Source organism: Balaenoptera physalus, assembly GCF_965194825.1.
Source record: "Balaenoptera physalus genome assembly, chromosome: 5".
NCBI lineage: Eukaryota > Metazoa > Chordata > Mammalia > Artiodactyla > Balaenopteridae > Balaenoptera > Balaenoptera physalus.
In genome coordinates, this window is record NC_138884.1 from 57,697,639 (window position 1) to 57,715,767 (window position 18,129).

Genomic DNA, 18,129 nt, shown 5'->3' on the forward strand with positions numbered 1-18,129 from the left:
ACTGTAAATCAACTATACTTCAATAAAAAAAAAAGTTTAGATAAAGAACCTGCATGTTTTTTCCCTGTATCTAAGCTGTCATGTGACTAGGGTTGTTAGATAAAATCCGGGACATATTTTCACTAAAAAATTATATGCCAGATTCAAATATAACTGAGCATCCTGTTTTTTGATGTGCTAAACCTGGTAACCCTACATGGGACCTACTATTGCATGGGTATGCATGGCGATAAAGTTATTAGTGTCCCTGCATGGCACTGCCTACTTCAGCCCACAAATCTCAGTCACTAACAGTCTCATTACTGTGCCAACCGAGGGCAACTGACAGAGCTAAACCCCAATTTGCACATGCTGGGTTTTAATATTTCAGAAACAATCCAGTAGCAGAGAAAAATTAGTTCAGGATAAAACCTGCCCTGCAGACAATGCTACAAAGGGGCAAATCCATACCTGAAACATACCGATCACTTTCTTTACACTACATTCAAAAGTAGATATTCACATTCAAATGATCACAATACACCTTTCGGATGATTTCCAAAATTGTGAAATGAGCATTTGAATTATACTGTCAAGATAGCTGACGTATCTTCTAACCCTCGTCCCCAGGGTCCCCCATCCCTGGCCACTAAGGCTCCCTGCTGGCCGCACCGGGAGGAGTCCTCCGGGGGTCTGTGTCAGCCACACTGGCTGAATGACCAAAGTCAGCCTTCTGAGGCTGAGGTCACCTTCTGTCCATGACTTGAAGGCTTCTAATGACAAGACCCCCCTACCCACAGATAGCTCCAACCAATCTGTCACAGAGATAGCACCACTGGGAACACATTCCTTAATGGTAAGATACTGATAACCTTTAAAAAATCACTTTAAAAAATATGAACAATAGCTTTATTACTGCCATTTTATATTAGTGTAAGATTGTATTGTTCTCAAAGGACTTCAACTATTGTTGCCCATGTCTTTGGAGCTTTGCAAGTCATCCCCCGGGAAGGTTCTGAGGGAACAGGAAATGGAAAGGTGAGTTTGAATGAAGAGCCAGGAAAGAGGCAGGTGTGGAGGAACAATTCCTAGAAAAGGAGAGATTTGAGAGAGACGGGGTAGGGTGTGCAGAGAGCGCTGAGAGGTACTGAGACGGGGAGAAGCCAGGGGGCTTCACTCGGGTGCTGGCCAGAACAGACCACAAACACAAACTGCACCTTCTTCGGAAGTTGGATTAGCCCATCCTGCCACGGACAAGAGTCTTCTAGGGCTTTGGGTAAGTACTCATAAGTCTAGCGCTTAAATTCAACATCAGTTATCAAGCATCTACTATTTGGGAGAGAAGTGATAAAATCTCAAACATTCTCTTATAAAACAATGGATGTTCCAGCATCTCAATATTAATCACGTATTTCAACCATTTAAAAATTATAGAACTGTGATTGGAATCAAGTTGTGGGGCTCTTTTGTCTTGTTTGGGGGAGAATAGAAAATGATGAGCCTATATTCATATCTTAATAACCATAAAACCCTCTGTCACTTCTCCCTTCTTGCTGCACTGTGTCTCCTATTTCTATTTTTACTGGCATGTAGACTTGCTCCCATCAAATGAGTTAGACAAGATGGGAGGGTTAATTTATTTAAGGGAATGTGGATCGACACTGCTGGAAAAACAAAAGGCACCAGTGAGTACTATCTTTAAAGCAAAACAAATGAAAGCACTGATAGAACCCAACTGTGGTTGCCCAGGGGCTGAAGAACCCACACTGGTTTGGGGTTTGAGCAACCACAGAAAACCAGCTCACCTGACTCAAAAGCCTGGGCTTCTGTGTAAGATAGATCGGAGTTCAAATCCACACTTAATAGATGTGTCCCCTTGGCCAGGCTACCCTATTAAAAAGTCTGTTTCCTCATCTGTAAAATAGAGTAATAATAATACCTATTTCACGGAGTTGTTGTAAGAATTAAATGAGGTAATGAAATGCTTAGAACACCCAAAGCTAAGAGGTGAGAGCTTACAAGAATTATTTCTTTAGAGGTGGCAAGCTAACACGTAAATCAAAATTGATTCCTAGAGATAGCATTCTGCATTTGATCCAAATTAATCCACTTCTTCAGAACCTGATACTATGAATCTTATGAAGGCCCAGTGGACCAGTTCAATCACATCATGTATATTCAATGTCAAGTGCCCCCATTCTTTTATCCCATGTCCTTAAGTTTAGAATGTTAATCCCAAGAAATTTTCATTCTATTGATAATACCAGTCATGTCATCTGCATTTAGGGGACAGGTTAGGGGTGCCATGAATTATTGTACAAAAAGAGAAGACCTCTCACTACCGCAGAGCTGTTCCAAAAAAAATCAAAGACAAGCTTTTTCTGAACATTCTACTGAAAGGTCTCGAAGTTACATTTGCAACTATATGATGCTTTGTAAACTCACAAGTGTGCAAAGAGGAAAAATGCAAGACAGATTAAACGAAACAAAACACTGTGGGTCTTACATTCCTGAACGTGAGCTTATTTTTCTGTTCGTTAGGATCTCGTGGAATGACTTGGAGTTTCTGACCTCTGCCCCTGACTTTGAGACAGTGATGGAAAGAGGATGAGGAATCATGAAGCAAAGGTTGAAAAGGGCCCTGAATCCAAACACCGCTGGCCTCGCAGGGATGCGGCCCTCACCAAGAATTCCCACAGACCAATGAGGGCCCTCAGGCCTCATCAAGTCAGTATTCTTGTTATGAAGGTGTCAAATGTAAAACTGTGTAAACAGAGTGACACAGAGGCCATTCCTGCTTAGTGACCTGGATCAGAAAGGTCTATTTTTAGAAACTGCTGCAAGCCATCGTGCCCTTGGAAAGAAGGCAGGCCACACACTACTGCTGTTTTTGAGCATTTCTGTGCATCGGGGTTGTGTTCTAAAATGTTTGTGAAGGAGCTCCGAGAAGACAAGAACCATACCCGATCTCTATTTAAAGTTGAAAATCTGAATTTTGAATTTTACTTATATATCATGGCCAAGAAGAGGTGTGGAGCTAGTCTTTCATTTCAAGGAATAACCATGGAGTTGCTCAGATCGACACTGATCCCATCCTTTGAGCCAATGTGGGCCAAAGAGACAAGGAAAGATCCACAGGAATGACCTCCCAGCCAGAGGAAGGCTGAGGCTCACCTCCCAGGGCTGCGGGCTGTGTGCCTCGGTGGGCATTACAATCCCTTGGCAAGGGCTTCCCTGGTGGCGCAGTGGTTGGGAATCTGCCTGCCAATGCAGGGGACGCGGGTTCAAGCCCTGGTCTGGGAAGATCCCACATGCCGCGGAGCAACTGGGCCCGTGAGCCACAATTATTGAGCCTGCGCGTCTGGAGCCTGTGCTCTACAACAAGAGAGGCCACGACAGTGAGAGGCCCGCGCACCGCGATGAAGAGTGGTCCCCTCTTGCCACAACTAGAGAAAGCCCTCGCACAGAAACGAAGACCCAACACAGCCAAAAATAAATAAATTAATTAATTAATTAATTTTAAAAAATGCAACTGCGGAAAAAAAAAAAAAAAAGAATCCCTTGGCAAGTTTGCTAAAAAGCAGGCTCCCCCAGCAGAGAGTCTGATTTAGGGGAGTACAGGGATTTGCATGTTAAACGGGGACGACAGCTGATTTTGATGCAAGTTGTTTAAATGTGTTTAAACGTGTTTCATACGTTGAGCAAGAACTGTTATAGGAAGATAATGTGAAACATGAAAGATGCTAAAGAGTGAGAGGGGAGAATCATCAAATAAAACATAAACAAACCAAATTACAGTTCCTGCCACCAACGAGAAAGGAAAAGCCATAAGATGAAAGGAAAGAAGAGCCTGGCCTTGGAGTTGTGTGCCCTGACACAGCTGACTCATGTTAGCGAACTTGGCTTCTTTTCCTAATTCTGTGTTCCTGGTCCTGGGACCTATGGCTAGACCTTCCATTTCTGGGTGCTTTGACTTCCATAAAGCAGGCAACAGTTTCTCCAGAATTGCCCCTCAGGGGGTCAAGAGAGGGGCTTTGCTAGCGACCTCTGACCCCCACCTCCATACTAAAGTTCTCTTACATCTACAGTCATCAGCAGGTCACCTTTGCCCACAGCTTTCTTCTTCTGACAAATTTGATTTCTGTCCAGTTTGAGTTTGACTTTCACTGGCAGGAAACATAATCCCCACCCGCCGTGAATCGTGCTCTCACATCTTTTGGACTTTGGGGCAGTAAAACTAGGCGAGACGTAGGGTAAAACTGTGCGAGACGTAGGGAAGAAACCACTTCTCTTAATGAAAGTTGGAAACGCCTCCACTCACAAGCATTTGCTGTACAGCTAGTCACTGACTGAAGGGAGGGGCAGCAAACCCAGAGTCCAGGCTTCTCCTTCACACGTGTCATCTTTATTGTCACAACCTTCACACAAAGTAGGGATGAGTGTCCTCACTTCCCAGAGGAAAAGCAAGGAAGGTGGGAGGTGAAGGCAGTTGGCCCAGCCCCCCCCAGTAAGGGGCAGGCCTGCAGACCAAGTCCTGCCCGACTGGAAGTCAGTGCCCGCAACCAGTGCCCAGCACTGCCGCTGGAGCGGGGCTTGGAAAGGGATCCCAGCCTCCACGTGACAGGTGACTGCAGAGGCCCTGGCTCCAGTGAGCCTCGCAGAAGCTGGGGGCACAGTGAAGGGCGGGCCCTGCCACTGGGAGCATCCCGAAAGCCAGGCTCCCAGGACCTAACCCCCAAGGGAGGGCTGGAGAGGGCTACCGCACCGAGGCACGGGGCTGCAAAGGCAGGAGGGATTCGGTTGATCTCATTTCACAGAGGGGAGAATGCCTTCACACTGGATCCTGCCTTGGTGAAAAGCATGGTCAGTTTGGTGTTGAGACTCTTGACCATAAGGGAACAGAGATGGCAGGGAGGAAGAGCTCAGCCTGCGCCCATCCCAAGGAACTCTCTCTCTCTCTCTTTTTTTTTTTTTTTAAAGCATAGAGGAGGTTTACTGGCTCACAAAACCAAAAAGCCTAGGGTCTGACTGGATCTGACTGGGTCCAGGGTCTCAAACAATGTCATCAGGAATCCATCTGCATCCTTGTTTCGGTGTCCTTCTGGGTTGCCTTGACTCCCAGATAGGGGTCACCATGTGATGGTAAAGGTGGCTCATGGCCAGCAAGCTTGCATCCGACCAGCTTTAAAACCACGGCTGATAGTGGGAAGCAGCCGCATAAGCACAGGGAGATCAGCTCTCGGTGCTTTGTGACCACCTAGAGGGGTGGGATAGGGAGGGTGGGAGGGAGGGAGACGCAAGAGGGAAGAGACATGGGGACATATGTATATGTATCTAACTGATTCACTTTGTTATAAAGCAGAAACTAACACACCATTGCGAAGCAACTATACTCCAATAAAGATGTTAAAAAAAATCTTTTTAAATAAAAATAAAACTAGACTTATTAAAAAAAAAAACACCTCAGCTTAGAGACAGTGCCCCCGACGAACTCAACGCAAGCACAAAGACTAACCCCATTCAGTGACATAATTCATAACAGCCGATGTTTATATAGCAACTTACAACACCAGTGAGGGAGATATTATTACACCCATTTTACAGATGATGAAACCATGTTAGAGGTTAAAGCAGTCGACGAGCAAATGCTAAAGCTGGGATTCAAAGTCAGGCAACCGGGCTCCGGGCCTGGGCTCCCGTCTACTGCGCCACACAGCTGCTATTGGGTATGCTTTTGTTTTCACTGGGTATGTTTTCCTTCACACATATTCAGTGAGTACATATCATGTGCTAGGAACCATTTCAGGCACTGGGGACACCACCCAGAACAAAATCTCTGCCATTAAGGAGTTTATAATCTAATGAGAGGAAACAGAATGAATAACTTTATGAGTGTATGTCTCACAGGTGAAAATAAAATATAAGGAGTGTTGGGGACATGGTAGGAAGGGGGCGGCAACTTTCAACTGGCTGTACAAGGTAGGCTAATATTTGAGCAAATACTTGAAGGAAGCAAGGGAGGAAGTCAAAAGGGTATAATTGATTTAAAAATTTTTAACTTACTTTTTGAAAAAACTTAAGTAATATGCAGCCACTAGTGAAAAACAATGATTCTCTTTCATCTTTTGCTCTTTTAAGTTATGAGGGTGAAGGACGGAAGGTTAGGAAACACATCTCACTCCCGTGACAACTCTGTGAAAGATTGTTTCAGGTGTCCAGGGCTCGCAGGCCCCACTTATTTACAATCAATAAATAACAGTGGCTGATTCCTAAGAGTCACCTTTAAAGAAACATTCCAAAGAATCCTTTCAAAATGCTCCTTAGAGCCACAGTTTTCATGAAAACAACATAGCAACCCTCCCACATAAACAATAAACACACTAATCAAGCAACCATCCCGAGGATAATTTCACACCTCCCACCCACCAAGCCAATGCAGCATCAGACAGGAGCTTGACAGCAGAATGAGGGGCGAGTGGAGAAGCTGCATTTTTCAAATGCACCGACGAACTGTACAAATGATCTAGCAGCGAGTGGAGACAGTGACGTGGGGCTCTAGACCAGCGGGCAGTGGAACAAACATGTTAGTGACAGAGGCAGAGGCATAATAAGGCTGGTCTTAGAGGTATAATTTTACCAAGGACACACTAGGCTCTACACGCTAGGATGCCAGAGGTAACAGAACCGTGAGAAGACAGGTAGCAATGAACACATATTTGAGGTTGCCACTTTAATTAGCAACGGTCAAAGGAGAAATAGCCTCAGGGGTCATGTCCAGTCAGACAGACCCAGGGGGCTCCCAGCCTTTGGAAGGCTAAGCACCTGAGGTTCTTAGAGTTCCCAAACCTATACTTTAAGCCTCTTGCCAGGACCTCACTAGGATACCTGTGATCTTGGAGCAGTTATAATTAAATAAGACATAAAAATACATAATCCAAAAGGAAAGGGGTCAGCAAGACAGTGGAATTATCTAGAACAGGACAAAACTGCCAGGACCTTCAAAGCTCTGATGTACCATTAAGGACATGTGTAGTGGGTGGTTTTTAACAATCCTTTCCAGAAACTATTTCTCTACCCCTGGGTCTCAAGAAGCGGGGGACTGGTGCTGAGGTTACCCAGAGTGTGATTTTTAAAAACCGGGGACGGATGAAGTAAATGAAACAAGCTCATATGCTTCTTTCACTCGGGATCTCTTGACGTTGTCTTCACGTAGTACATCCCGTTAGACTGAATAAGTTCAATGGCGTCAAGCTATCTTTCTTTCATGGTTCGTTTCATGGGGGCACCATCCAGAGACGGCATGTAGAGTGAACACGGCAACTGCAGTGTCATGGGTATGGGTCTACCCGCTCTAAATGGCGGCCCCAACACCTGCTGGTAAAAATGAACTCCTGGAGCAATGGCACGTGATAACGGCTCAGGTCACAGGTGTTCCCAGGGAAGGCCAGACAAGTGCTCCCCTGCCCACACCCATTTGGCAGTAGTGACATCACTTGATGAGCTTTAGCTAGTGGGAACCAACTGCACAGCACAGGGAGAATAGCTTGGTGCTTTGCGACCACCTAGAGGGGTGGGATAAGGAGGGTGGGAGGGAGACGCAAAAGGGAGGGGATATGGGGATATATGTATACGTATAGCTGATTCACTTTGTTATAAAGCAGAAACTAACATACCATTGTAAAGCAATTATACTCCAATAAAGATGTTAAAAAAAAAAAAAAAAGAAGCGAGACCTCCATATAGCAGTAACAGAGAAACAGATCTCATACAAATGCAAAAGCAGGAGCCACTGCTGGAGCAGCCCTTCCCTGCAGGCCTCTCTGGGTCCCGGATGGTTCAGAGACCTCAGCAGGGGCTCTGTTTTTGCACCTTAGTTGCCCCCATTCTCAAGGCTCTGCTCTACTCACTGCCTCTCTTGACTTGCCTTCTTGATTCTCCTCCCGCTACTATCCTTATGATCCCTTTCACTCTGCCTTTCTTCTCGCTCTCAGTTTCTACCAACTCATTGTTTCTCTTTTCCATTTCAACTTACAGCTTACACCAGCGGTTCTCAAACTTCCCTGCCCATTAGAATCACCAGGGCAGCTATAAAAATGTCCAAAGCCAGGCTGCACCCTATAACAATTAAATTAGAATCTTTGGGGCCGGGAGCCAGGCATCAGTTTGTTTAACTCCCTAGGTAATTCCAACGTGTAGCCAAGTTTGAGACAGACCAGCTTTAAGCTGTTTTGATGCAAGGATGCAGAATTATAAGTTGGCTCGTATTCTAAATCAGAATCATCCAAACCAATTTTTTCTAGCTAACGCACCCTGATTTAGAACTGGGGAAAAGGATTCCACCATAACTTTTGTGTGATCTCAGGACGGAGACTTCATATCCTTCTACAAAGGCTCAAACAGAGCCCTTAATGGCTGGGCATGGAGGGGTGACTCCTGCTTGGAATACATTTGTCTGAAGTAAAACTATGTTATCCCAGGAATGAAACCAGGTCTTTTATCATCAAACCTCCTTCGTGGGGAACAATACAGCATTCCTTTGTATGTGGCTAGAGTTCAGTGCGTAGCCAGTGAGCATATGTAACCCAATGAATAAAAATAGCAGTTATCATTATGTGCTACAGGAAAAATGTCCCTTTTCTCATTACAGTAAGGGAGTCTTATTGCATTACCTCTTAGGAAACCTAATAATGTGTTACATGAATTTTCCACGGGAAGGAACAACTGGTTAGGAAATCAAATACTATACTTCTAGACAGTGACATTCAAACCTAAGACTCCAGAGAAGCCAAAAACTGCTCTGAGTCTGGTCCCAGCAGGATTGAAATACCTCCTCAAAGCATACTGAGCAAATTCCCATGATGCCAGGCCTCCTGGAAAAGTTTCTGGGGGTCGAAGGCCACTGCAGCTGCCTCCTTCCCCTCCTCTCAATCACTTGCTCAAGTGGAAAAAATGTTTAAGGGGTAAGTTACCACAGTTCTCAGTTATCCTGATTTCCTCTCTGGGGAAGTCTAATCCTGGGTCTTCAGATGGGATGCAAACCGTACCGCAGCTTGGGATCTGTATTCACGTCCCAGATATTTGCAGCCTTTGCACAAGTGAAAAACTGGAGAGCGCAGAAGAGCGAAAGGACAAGTGAAGTACCGGTGTGGGCAGCGGGGGTGAGAGGGTCATCACAAGCGTTAGGGAGGCGCGGAGGTGGGAGGTGCCATACTGGCGGCCACCACAGCTCAGGGGTCTCGTCAGAGGGCACTGGGGCTCCCACACCCCCTACCTGCACCTCCACAGAGGACTCAGCCATAGAGCACAGCATGGGGCCCTCTTTTACATCTTGAGAGACAATTCTTGGAACTTACAGGGGACAAAAATCTTTCTCATGTGGCTTCTGTGTCCAGGCGAGGTAGAAGAAGCCACATTTGTTGTGCACCTAGTGAGTACTTGGAGCTTCAAGAACAGTTTTGCGGGGCTTCCCTGGTGGCGCAGTGGTTGAGAATCTGCCTGCCAATGCAGGGGACACGGGTTCGAGCCCTGGTCTGGGAAGATCCCACATGCCGTGGAGCGGCTGGGCCCGTGAGCCACAACTACTGAGCCTGCGCGTCTGGAGCCCGTGCTCCGCAACAAGAGAGGCCGCGATAGCGAGAGGCCTGTGCACCGCGATGAAAAGTGGCCCCCGCTTGCCGCAGCTGGAGAAAGCCCTCGCACAGAAACAAAGACCCAACACAGCCATAAATAAATAAATTAATAAACTAATTTTTAAAAAAAGAACAGTTTTGCAGCCGTCTACCAAAAGATTATTGTTCCTTTTCTATTTGTCCTCGGCTCATGCCTGCCCACCTGAGAATTGTTTTCTGACATCATAATTTCCCCAAACGCCACGTACTGTGCCAAAGAACACCACCTTTTCCAATTGCTCAGCCTGTGCTACACACGTGCCCATAGCACCTGACCATTTAATTCAATGCACCAGGAGATGAAAGACACTTGCCTGAGAATCCCCTTCTGCAGTCAGAGGGTCCTATTCTGTATGCAGTCGTCCCGCCCAGGAGCTTTGACTTGTTTCAGAATCAGAACGCTTCCTACTCAAGTTCTCCAGAGAACATGGCCTTTTTCTTTAAATCCTCATTCTGAACTTGGGCCTCGTTGGTACTATCTTTAAAACTACACTTCCTCTTAGCGAAAAGGTTCCAATCAGAAACTTTAAAGCCCTATGTTCTCATCTGCACAAACAAGTCAAATTAGTGCATTTAATAGAACCATCATAAGAGTATGCAGTCGGGTAAATTTTCTTGAGCTGAGACTACAACAGAAGCTTCTCATGGAATAATGACTCAATATTTTATTCCAATGAACCGTTTTCATATACACTATCTTATTTTCCCCTTACAGCAACTCAGTAAGGAAGATAGTACTGTTCTCTACTTTAAGAAGAAACTTAAAGTCTCAGAGGGATTGAGCTATCCTCATGGTACCAAGCCAGCACACAGCCGAGCTCCAACTGGAATCCCCATGATATGGACTTCTCTTCCCAGGCCGTTTGCCATCTCACATCTGAGAACCAGCAACTTGGTGCTGCACAGGCTGGTTTAGAGATTGCCAATTTATAAGGAAAAAAAAAAAAACCAGATGCTTTTTATGCTCTAGAAAAGTTTCCACCCTCCCTTCAAACTTTGCTGCTTTAAAAGTAGGGAGTTCTGTTCAACTTACTTTTTAAAGCTCTTAATGAACTATTTCTTTAAATTGCTTTAAAACATTTAAAAAGAGACATTAGGTGGTTAAGCAGAGTAAGATTAAGATGATTTAAGAATACAGCTGCTTTTTTAAGGAAATAGAGCCAGGCAGGTGTGTGTGTGTGTGTATGTGTGTTTTATAAAATGTAACCATGAGTTAGAAAAGGAACTGATTTGCAAAATCCTTTTTTTATGAATAGTTCATTTTGTATTCTTTAAGAAGGCCTTTAAAGCATTCCGTTCATTACCAGATACTTCTTACAAGATCACTGACTTGCAAATCCTGGGTGAGCTACAGTCTCACAACTCAATCTAGACATAAAAAGGTCACAGAAACCTAACACGGAGGTAGCAAGTGTGTGAGCCACCCACCCCATTCCATTCCGATAATGTCATCTCACCCTGCTAACCCTCAGAAATGTGGGACGGTCTCCTCAGGGGGAGCATGGGCTGAGGGCGGTGGTGAACTTAATTTCATCACCATTTTTGTTACGAGGGAGGAAGCAGCTGTAAGGCTACAAGTAGTTTTATTTCCAGAGGCTGATGGAGGGCCTTGAGTCAGCGAGTCAGCGGGGTGCACAAGGCAGTGAGATGCATTTCCTCTGAACTCCCCAGGAAGTTCAAGGTCAGTGGGGAATCGCCTCTCCTTTCAGTTTTTCCTAGATGAATTACAAATCAGTTTATCTGGGTTTTTCTTGGTTTTGTTTTTCGCCTGTTTTTCTTTTTAATTAATTTATTTATTTTTGGCTGAGTTAGGTCTTCGTTGCTGCTCACGGGCTTTCTCTAGCTGTGGTGAGCGGTGGCTTCTCTTGTTGCGGAGCACGGGCTCTAGGTGTGCGGGTTTCAGTAGTTGTGGCACGTGGGCTCAGTAGTTGTGGCTCACGGGCTCTAGAGCGCAGGCTCAGTAACTGTGGCGCACAGGCTTAGTTACTCCCCAACATGTGGGATCTTCCCGGACCAGGACTCGAACCCGTGTCCCCTGCACTGGCAGGTGGATTCTTACCCACTGCGCCAGCAGGGAAGCCCTTTTTGCCTGTTTTTTAAGCATCACGAATATTTCTAAATGAAGGAGGCAGCTGGGTGGAAAGCACTAGCTCACTGCTCGAGATGACAAGATGCCCCAAGACCTGCTTCTCAGAGACCTCCATCCTCATTTTGGCTCTTTGCATGTGGCCTTGGGCGAGTCCCTACACATCTTTGGGTGCAGTTCCCTCATTTCTACCTCTAGGCAGAGCCATGGAGTGAAAGGGACAAAACCTAGATTCTCACTCTGGCCCCTTCTAATTCTGATGATCCGATTCAGGACAGAAATCTGAGTCTGAACACAGGGCAAGTCACGAAGCCTGGGAGTACACATATTTTAGGCAAATGCTTATTGTTTGTTTGTTTGTTTTTACGAATTCAACCCTCCTTTCTCCTCAATTTCACTTTTCCCAGTAAAATGTGATCTACTTTTACCCCCTTCGTCTCCTCACACATGAACACATATATTCAGTCGAATAAAAAATAAACGTTCCCTTCCAACACGTCAACTCATAGACTAAATGAATGGGAAGGGGAGAAGCAGTATCAAATTTGCAGGGATGGTGGGAAAGTTCAGGAGTAAGATTTCATTTTAAAAAGGGGCTCACGTTTCCCCACCCTCTGTGTACTGTTCTGAATCAGACATGCTGCCCCCTATGCCCAGAAAGACCATTTCCCCACACAGCCTTCCCATTCACTGGGACCTCCAATTGTGTGCTATGTTTTAGAGATTAAAATGGGCTTCTTTCAAGAGGTAACTTATTTCACATATATGCAATTTATTTTCAGGAGAGTTTATCCTTTAATCACCTACACTATATACTGAACATACATATTTTCACTTAATTCTCACAACAATCCTTTGAGGCAAGAATCAAATTAAATGACTGTTTTCCAGGCAGTGTTGAACTTGCATCACCATCTCATGCATCCTTTCTCCTAGAAGGAAAGAATCTGACTTTCAAGTGGCTTACATGAGCCTTGCAAAAAAAGTACAAAACATTTAACATGAAATATACACCCAAATTTTTCTTTGCCAAACCAACCATTGATACCAAACTTAGGAGTAGGATAGTATTTGGCAAAAGTAGCAAGTTGATGCAGAAGGTTGAGAGGTTGGATTTACCAAGAAAAATGGGTGGTTGGGGGCATTCTTATTGGGGTTACAATGCCCCATTGGTTACAGTGCCTTTCTGATGATCTGAGTCAAGACAGGAATTAGAGTCCCAACTCAGGGTGAAAACATGAGGTTAGATGCATATCCAGCAATTGACCCCAATAGTCTGTTCTGAAAGGGAAATGTAGCCTTTGATTTTTTTAATTTAAAATTTAGGTTTTCTGCAAACAGCAGTGAGTACTCCCTGTACCAAAAGCACCTTGCCATCACCCCCAGGGATTTAAATTAAACCTGAAGACCCTTTCCCTTGTCTTTAGTTTCCATTCATTCTAAATGTTACTGGCTCTAAGACATGCATTTTACACCTATCTGCCAAATACAGTCTCTGTTGATTTTAGAGAGGGTTTGGAGTATTGACTCTTATTTGTGTACATGTCTGCTTTCTTAATTTACATCCTTTGTACTGTTCTTGCATTCCACGAAGGTTTTCCTTCTTCAGTTTCCCTTCAACTGAGAGATGTTTGTTTTCCTTTTCGAAAGTCTTTTCTTTGGCTCACTTCTCATTTTATCGTTTCTTCTCCATTTATCCACCACTAGCTGCAGACCTTTGTGTACTCAGCAGCAGACACATTCTCTGTCCTCATAAGCATCTACATCACCCCCTTCACTCCCTCCTCCCAGAGGACTAAACTCTGCCTTCTTTATGGGTCAGCAGACCTTCTAAGGTCACTGACCCACAACTCACTTGAGACTTTGCATTTCTCTTGTCACTGTAGCCTTTTAAGAAGGTGTTTTTACTTTTGATTGTTTTTGGTCACTGGGTAAGACACCCTCAAAACTTATCTAAACACCACTACCCTGCTCTGCATTCTTGGCATATTTATGATGGATGAGGAAACCTGCCCACCTGAGGTGCTACCCTCACCCGCCCAAAACTAACTTTAAGAAAAAAGGAGGCAGGTACAGATGGAACTGCTGATATATATACACATTTTCACTAGGCAAATGATTTCTCCAGGAAACAGACCCCCCCAATCACGTTTCCTGGAAGCCACCTCAATGTTTTTTAAAAGTATAGAGATCACTTACTTAGGAAAAAAAGGAAAGCTAGTAAATGAAATAACAAGTCACCCTGTTAGAATCAAGTGTAAGGAAATGAAATCTCTGGACATGACATGGGCCAAGATATAAAGGTAAGACTTCTCAGGAAAGTGACAGCTCTACTAAGTATAGAGCCAGATTAATCCAGGGCATGGGGCTTCTGACCCAGTTCTCTGAAATGTAGGGGAGGAATGTCTATCCATGTCCACCAAAGCATATTCATAAATCCCCATCTCTAAATATGTGTGAGAAATAAAGACTGCCTCCTTCTCCTCAAACTCGGAGAGTTCAACTGTAAAAATCAACACATAATAGATGAGATAAGACATATTCAAAAGGCATCTTAGAGACAAAATGTTTCCCACAGCAGAAGCAGAGAGTGCAAGGACTCTTCAGTAACCTTATCGATCCCATTAGCATATCTAAAGAAAGAATGTGTCAATCAGAAAGGGGATTTGATGTGGAGGGCAGAGAAGAAACGAGACTGGAGAGGAGCACATTGGCAGAAGGATTCCCTGCGGTCCAGAGAGGAAAGGGCTCTGATTCAGCAGCGCGAACGTCTGGCCCGCCTGGCAGACGCGTCTCTAATGGAAGGATGGGCCATCTGGCCATCAGCGCGGATGCCAGCACATTCTGGCGCCTCAGACCCACTCTTTACTCTTGAGTCTGAGATCAGCACGCAACCTCCTGACCTAATTATGGTCAGACTTCCTATGGTCCTTCCTTTCTCCTGTGGGGATAAAGTTTACTGATTCTTGGTCCCCTTGGGATACTTATTCCACTTACAGTTGTCTTCTTCAAAATGAGTTAATGCGTTGACCTTCTGGGGTATATCCTTCAATTTCCTATGAGTTTGGATGATGTGAATTAACATTCCTAAATTCCGTGAGATCCTGGGCACTGTCATGACCAGTTCTGTACTTGTCATGACCAGTTCTGTAAGGCTGGGGACCAGCCCCTTAACGGTGGTAAATTCACAAAGGGAATAAAAGGGTGAGGGTGGGAGCTTCTTGATAACCAGGCATCCAGCATATTTGGTAATATGGCAATAGTTCATATCGCCACATGCCTCTCCAACCCAAATCAGGATAATAATGAGCAAATATTGCACATTTACTATGTACTTATACTTTATACATTAATTCTTCAAAATGCCCTTTTGAGGCAGGAATTATTATTTACTATTATTATTTTATAAATGAAAAAATTGAGGCTTATAAAGAGGCCCAACGTCACACAATTTGCGAACGACAAGGACAGATTTCAACCCCAGGATTGTCTGTTGCCTTTTCTGCTGGAAAAAGTAATTCAAATCTCATGTCACCACCAACTAGAAGGCATAACTGGAAGCCAGCATGACTACTTTTCATAGTAGGGAACAGGGCAGCCCTCTCCAGAGGTTAACCTATCACCAGAGTCCCATCAAAACATACCGAGAGTGTGGATTCCGCTGTCAATCCTCAACAGATAAATGCCAGTGTTCTCAAGTTGGACTTTGGGTTCCAGTGCCAAAGTGAGTTCAAAACCTTCAACACTCTTCTGGACACATGGAACAGACCTAATGGTTCTGAGCCTTGCAACCCATCTATTTGAGAAATCGGCCACTGTGTTTGGGATGACTGCTTGCTTTACTCAAATCTTGACCCACAAATAATGGACCTATGCCTAGAGCTGGCCAATAATAATAAAAATAATAGCAGCAGCACCTGTTGTTACCATGAGTTACCATGTAGAGTATTTCATTAAAGCATTCTAATCACCTTGTAAAGTAGGTATTTTAATCCCCAATTAAAAATAAGGACACTGAATCTTCAATAAGGTTAAGTAATTTGCCCAAGATCACCTAGCTGGAAAATGGCAGCCCTAGAATTTGAACCCAGGCCTGATCTGACTCTGGTGCCTATGCTTTGAGCCACTCTGCATCACTGGCCACCAGAGAAGCAAGCCCTGAAGGGAAACCAGACACAGCCCAGCACACCACTAGAGTCACTAGAGCCTGGGGACGGGGTGGGACCACACCCACGGCTGTGTTTCTGTGGTTGGGAGTAGCTGCCGTTCCCCTGAGCAAGGGCTCACACCCTTGAGGAGTGAATGAATGCAGGCGCAGATGGTCCCCTAAGAGATGATATGAGACATGATGAGAAGACCAGCTCACTGTTCACATCCTAAAAACGGCATGGTTTGCTTAATGACTCCTGAAGTTCCACCAACTCAAACATTCTCGAGTATTATAACACTTAGTTGTCATGCGATGCAGCCAAAACCTGATTAATGAAGAAATATCCAAACGAGCAAAATATGTAAGCCCAGGACTTAGTAGGTCAAGGTAATAACACTCAAGTGGCCTGGTGAAGTGGAACCAGGAGTATCTAGGCTCCTTTGTCGCTCTTCCACTCACCAGCCTTGCCCTGTAACTTACTTAACCTCTTGCGTATAAAATGAGGATAATGATAGCTACCTCACCAGGTTCTTGCGCAGGTTCAATGAACATATTTACCTATGTTAATATAAAACATCTCCAGCAATGCTTGGCTTGTAATAATGATTGAAAAAAATTTTTAACCTCCTTCCCTTTTCCATATGTGATACCATCACCATGAGTTGTTTTCTTGGAACTAAGAAGCTTCTTACTCTAAAGCATCATAACCAATCACAAGCCAAACCTTTTCCAGCTGAGGAACCACCACTATCACAACCAGAAAAACAAAACAAACCAAACAAAAGCAGGAATTCACTTGTTTTGACGACCCACCCCGAAAACCCCCGGGTGGGTGAGGCTAATGGAATGCCCCTAAGGCACCAAGCCCATGGCTTTCTCCTGTCCCACAGGGAGACGACACCTCATAGAGTCTGACCACATCGGGGATCAGGGTCATCAAGCCGGGAAATGTATAAGGTACAGGGAACCCTGCCAAGCCAACACCTGCTGGGAAAGCCAGGGTTTCACAAGACAGTAGTGTCTGAAATGTCTTCACAAGCTACAAGATGGGCAAGAAAAAAGGAAAATTGCGCGCGGGCTAGGGGCGGGGGGTACCGTCAGGATCCACGTGGCGAGGTTTAAAGAACAAGCTCTTTAGGGGAGGGGGAGGGGGAGGCGGAGGAGGAACCCGGCGCGCGCCCAGCCTACCTGCGCACCACCAGCCGCAGGGTCTTGTAGGATCCTTTCACCAGGGAAACGGCCTCCCTCCGGGAGCTGCTCAGCGTCACCTCGTTGATGTGCACCACCTCGTCCCCGGCCCGCAGTTTGGAGCTCACCAGGTCCGCTTTGCCCCCTTCTTCGATCTGCTCGGAAAGATGAGGGTCCACAGGTGAGTCGCCCGGGGCCCTGCCTGGCTTCCCGCAGGGCCCGCTGCACCGGCTGCAGCCACGCCCTACTCCCACGGCCAGCTTCCAGAAGGCAGGGATGGCCTCCTGTCTCCACACCTTCCAGCCCCCAGCCTGCCCACAGAGGGCGCTCGGAAACCTAGGCCGAAGGGATGAAAGAACTCGGTTTCCATCCAAAACCGCTCACGACCTCCATCCAAAGTCCCTCAAAGCAACTGTTATATTTCTTTAGAAGCTGCGTTCTTCTTACTTCATTTATTTTTTATTGTCTAAAATGCTAACTCATTGGGTAAATAAACTGTGGTACCTCCAGACAATGGAATATTATTCAGCACTAAAAAGAAAGGAACTAACAGTCCATGAAAAGGCATGGAAGAACTTTAAATGCATGTTATTAAGTGAAAGAAGCCAATCTCAAAAGGCTACATATGGAATGATTCCAACTCTATGACATTCTGGAAAAGGCAAAATTATGGCAACAATAGAAAGATGAGTGGTTAGATAGGTGGGAAGAATAGGCAGAGCACATAGGATGTTTAGGACAGTGAAACTATTCTGTGTGACACTATAAGGTTGGATACACGACATCACACCATAGAACATACAACACCAAGAGTGAACCCTAACGTAAGCTATGGACTTTGGGTGATAATGATGTGTCATTGTAGGTTCATCAGTTGTAACAAATACACCGCTGTGTTGGGGATGTTGATAATGGGAGAGGCTATGCAAGGCAGTGAGGAGCAAGGGGTATATGGAAACGCTCTCTACTTTCTGCTCAGTTTTGCTGTGAACCTAAAACTGCTATAAAAAACAAAGTCTATTGAAAAGTGGAATTCATTCAACAACGTGATTCAACAC

At 45.0% G+C, this 18,129-nt stretch overlaps 1 protein-coding gene across 4 annotated transcripts in view; it reads right to left on the bottom strand.

Moving 5' to 3' along the window:
• Positions 1-18,129, bottom strand: part of SHROOM3 (shroom family member 3) — a 311,421-nt gene that overhangs the window by 178,722 nt on the left and 114,570 nt on the right. For all 4 annotated transcript variants that reach the window (XM_082463698.1, XM_082463699.1, XM_082463701.1 and 1 more), the window contains one exon: positions 17,072-17,226. In XM_082463698.1, coding sequence (XP_082319824.1) covers positions 17,072-17,226 — 155 coding nt within the window. The remainder of the gene's footprint in view (positions 1-17,071; positions 17,227-18,129) is intronic.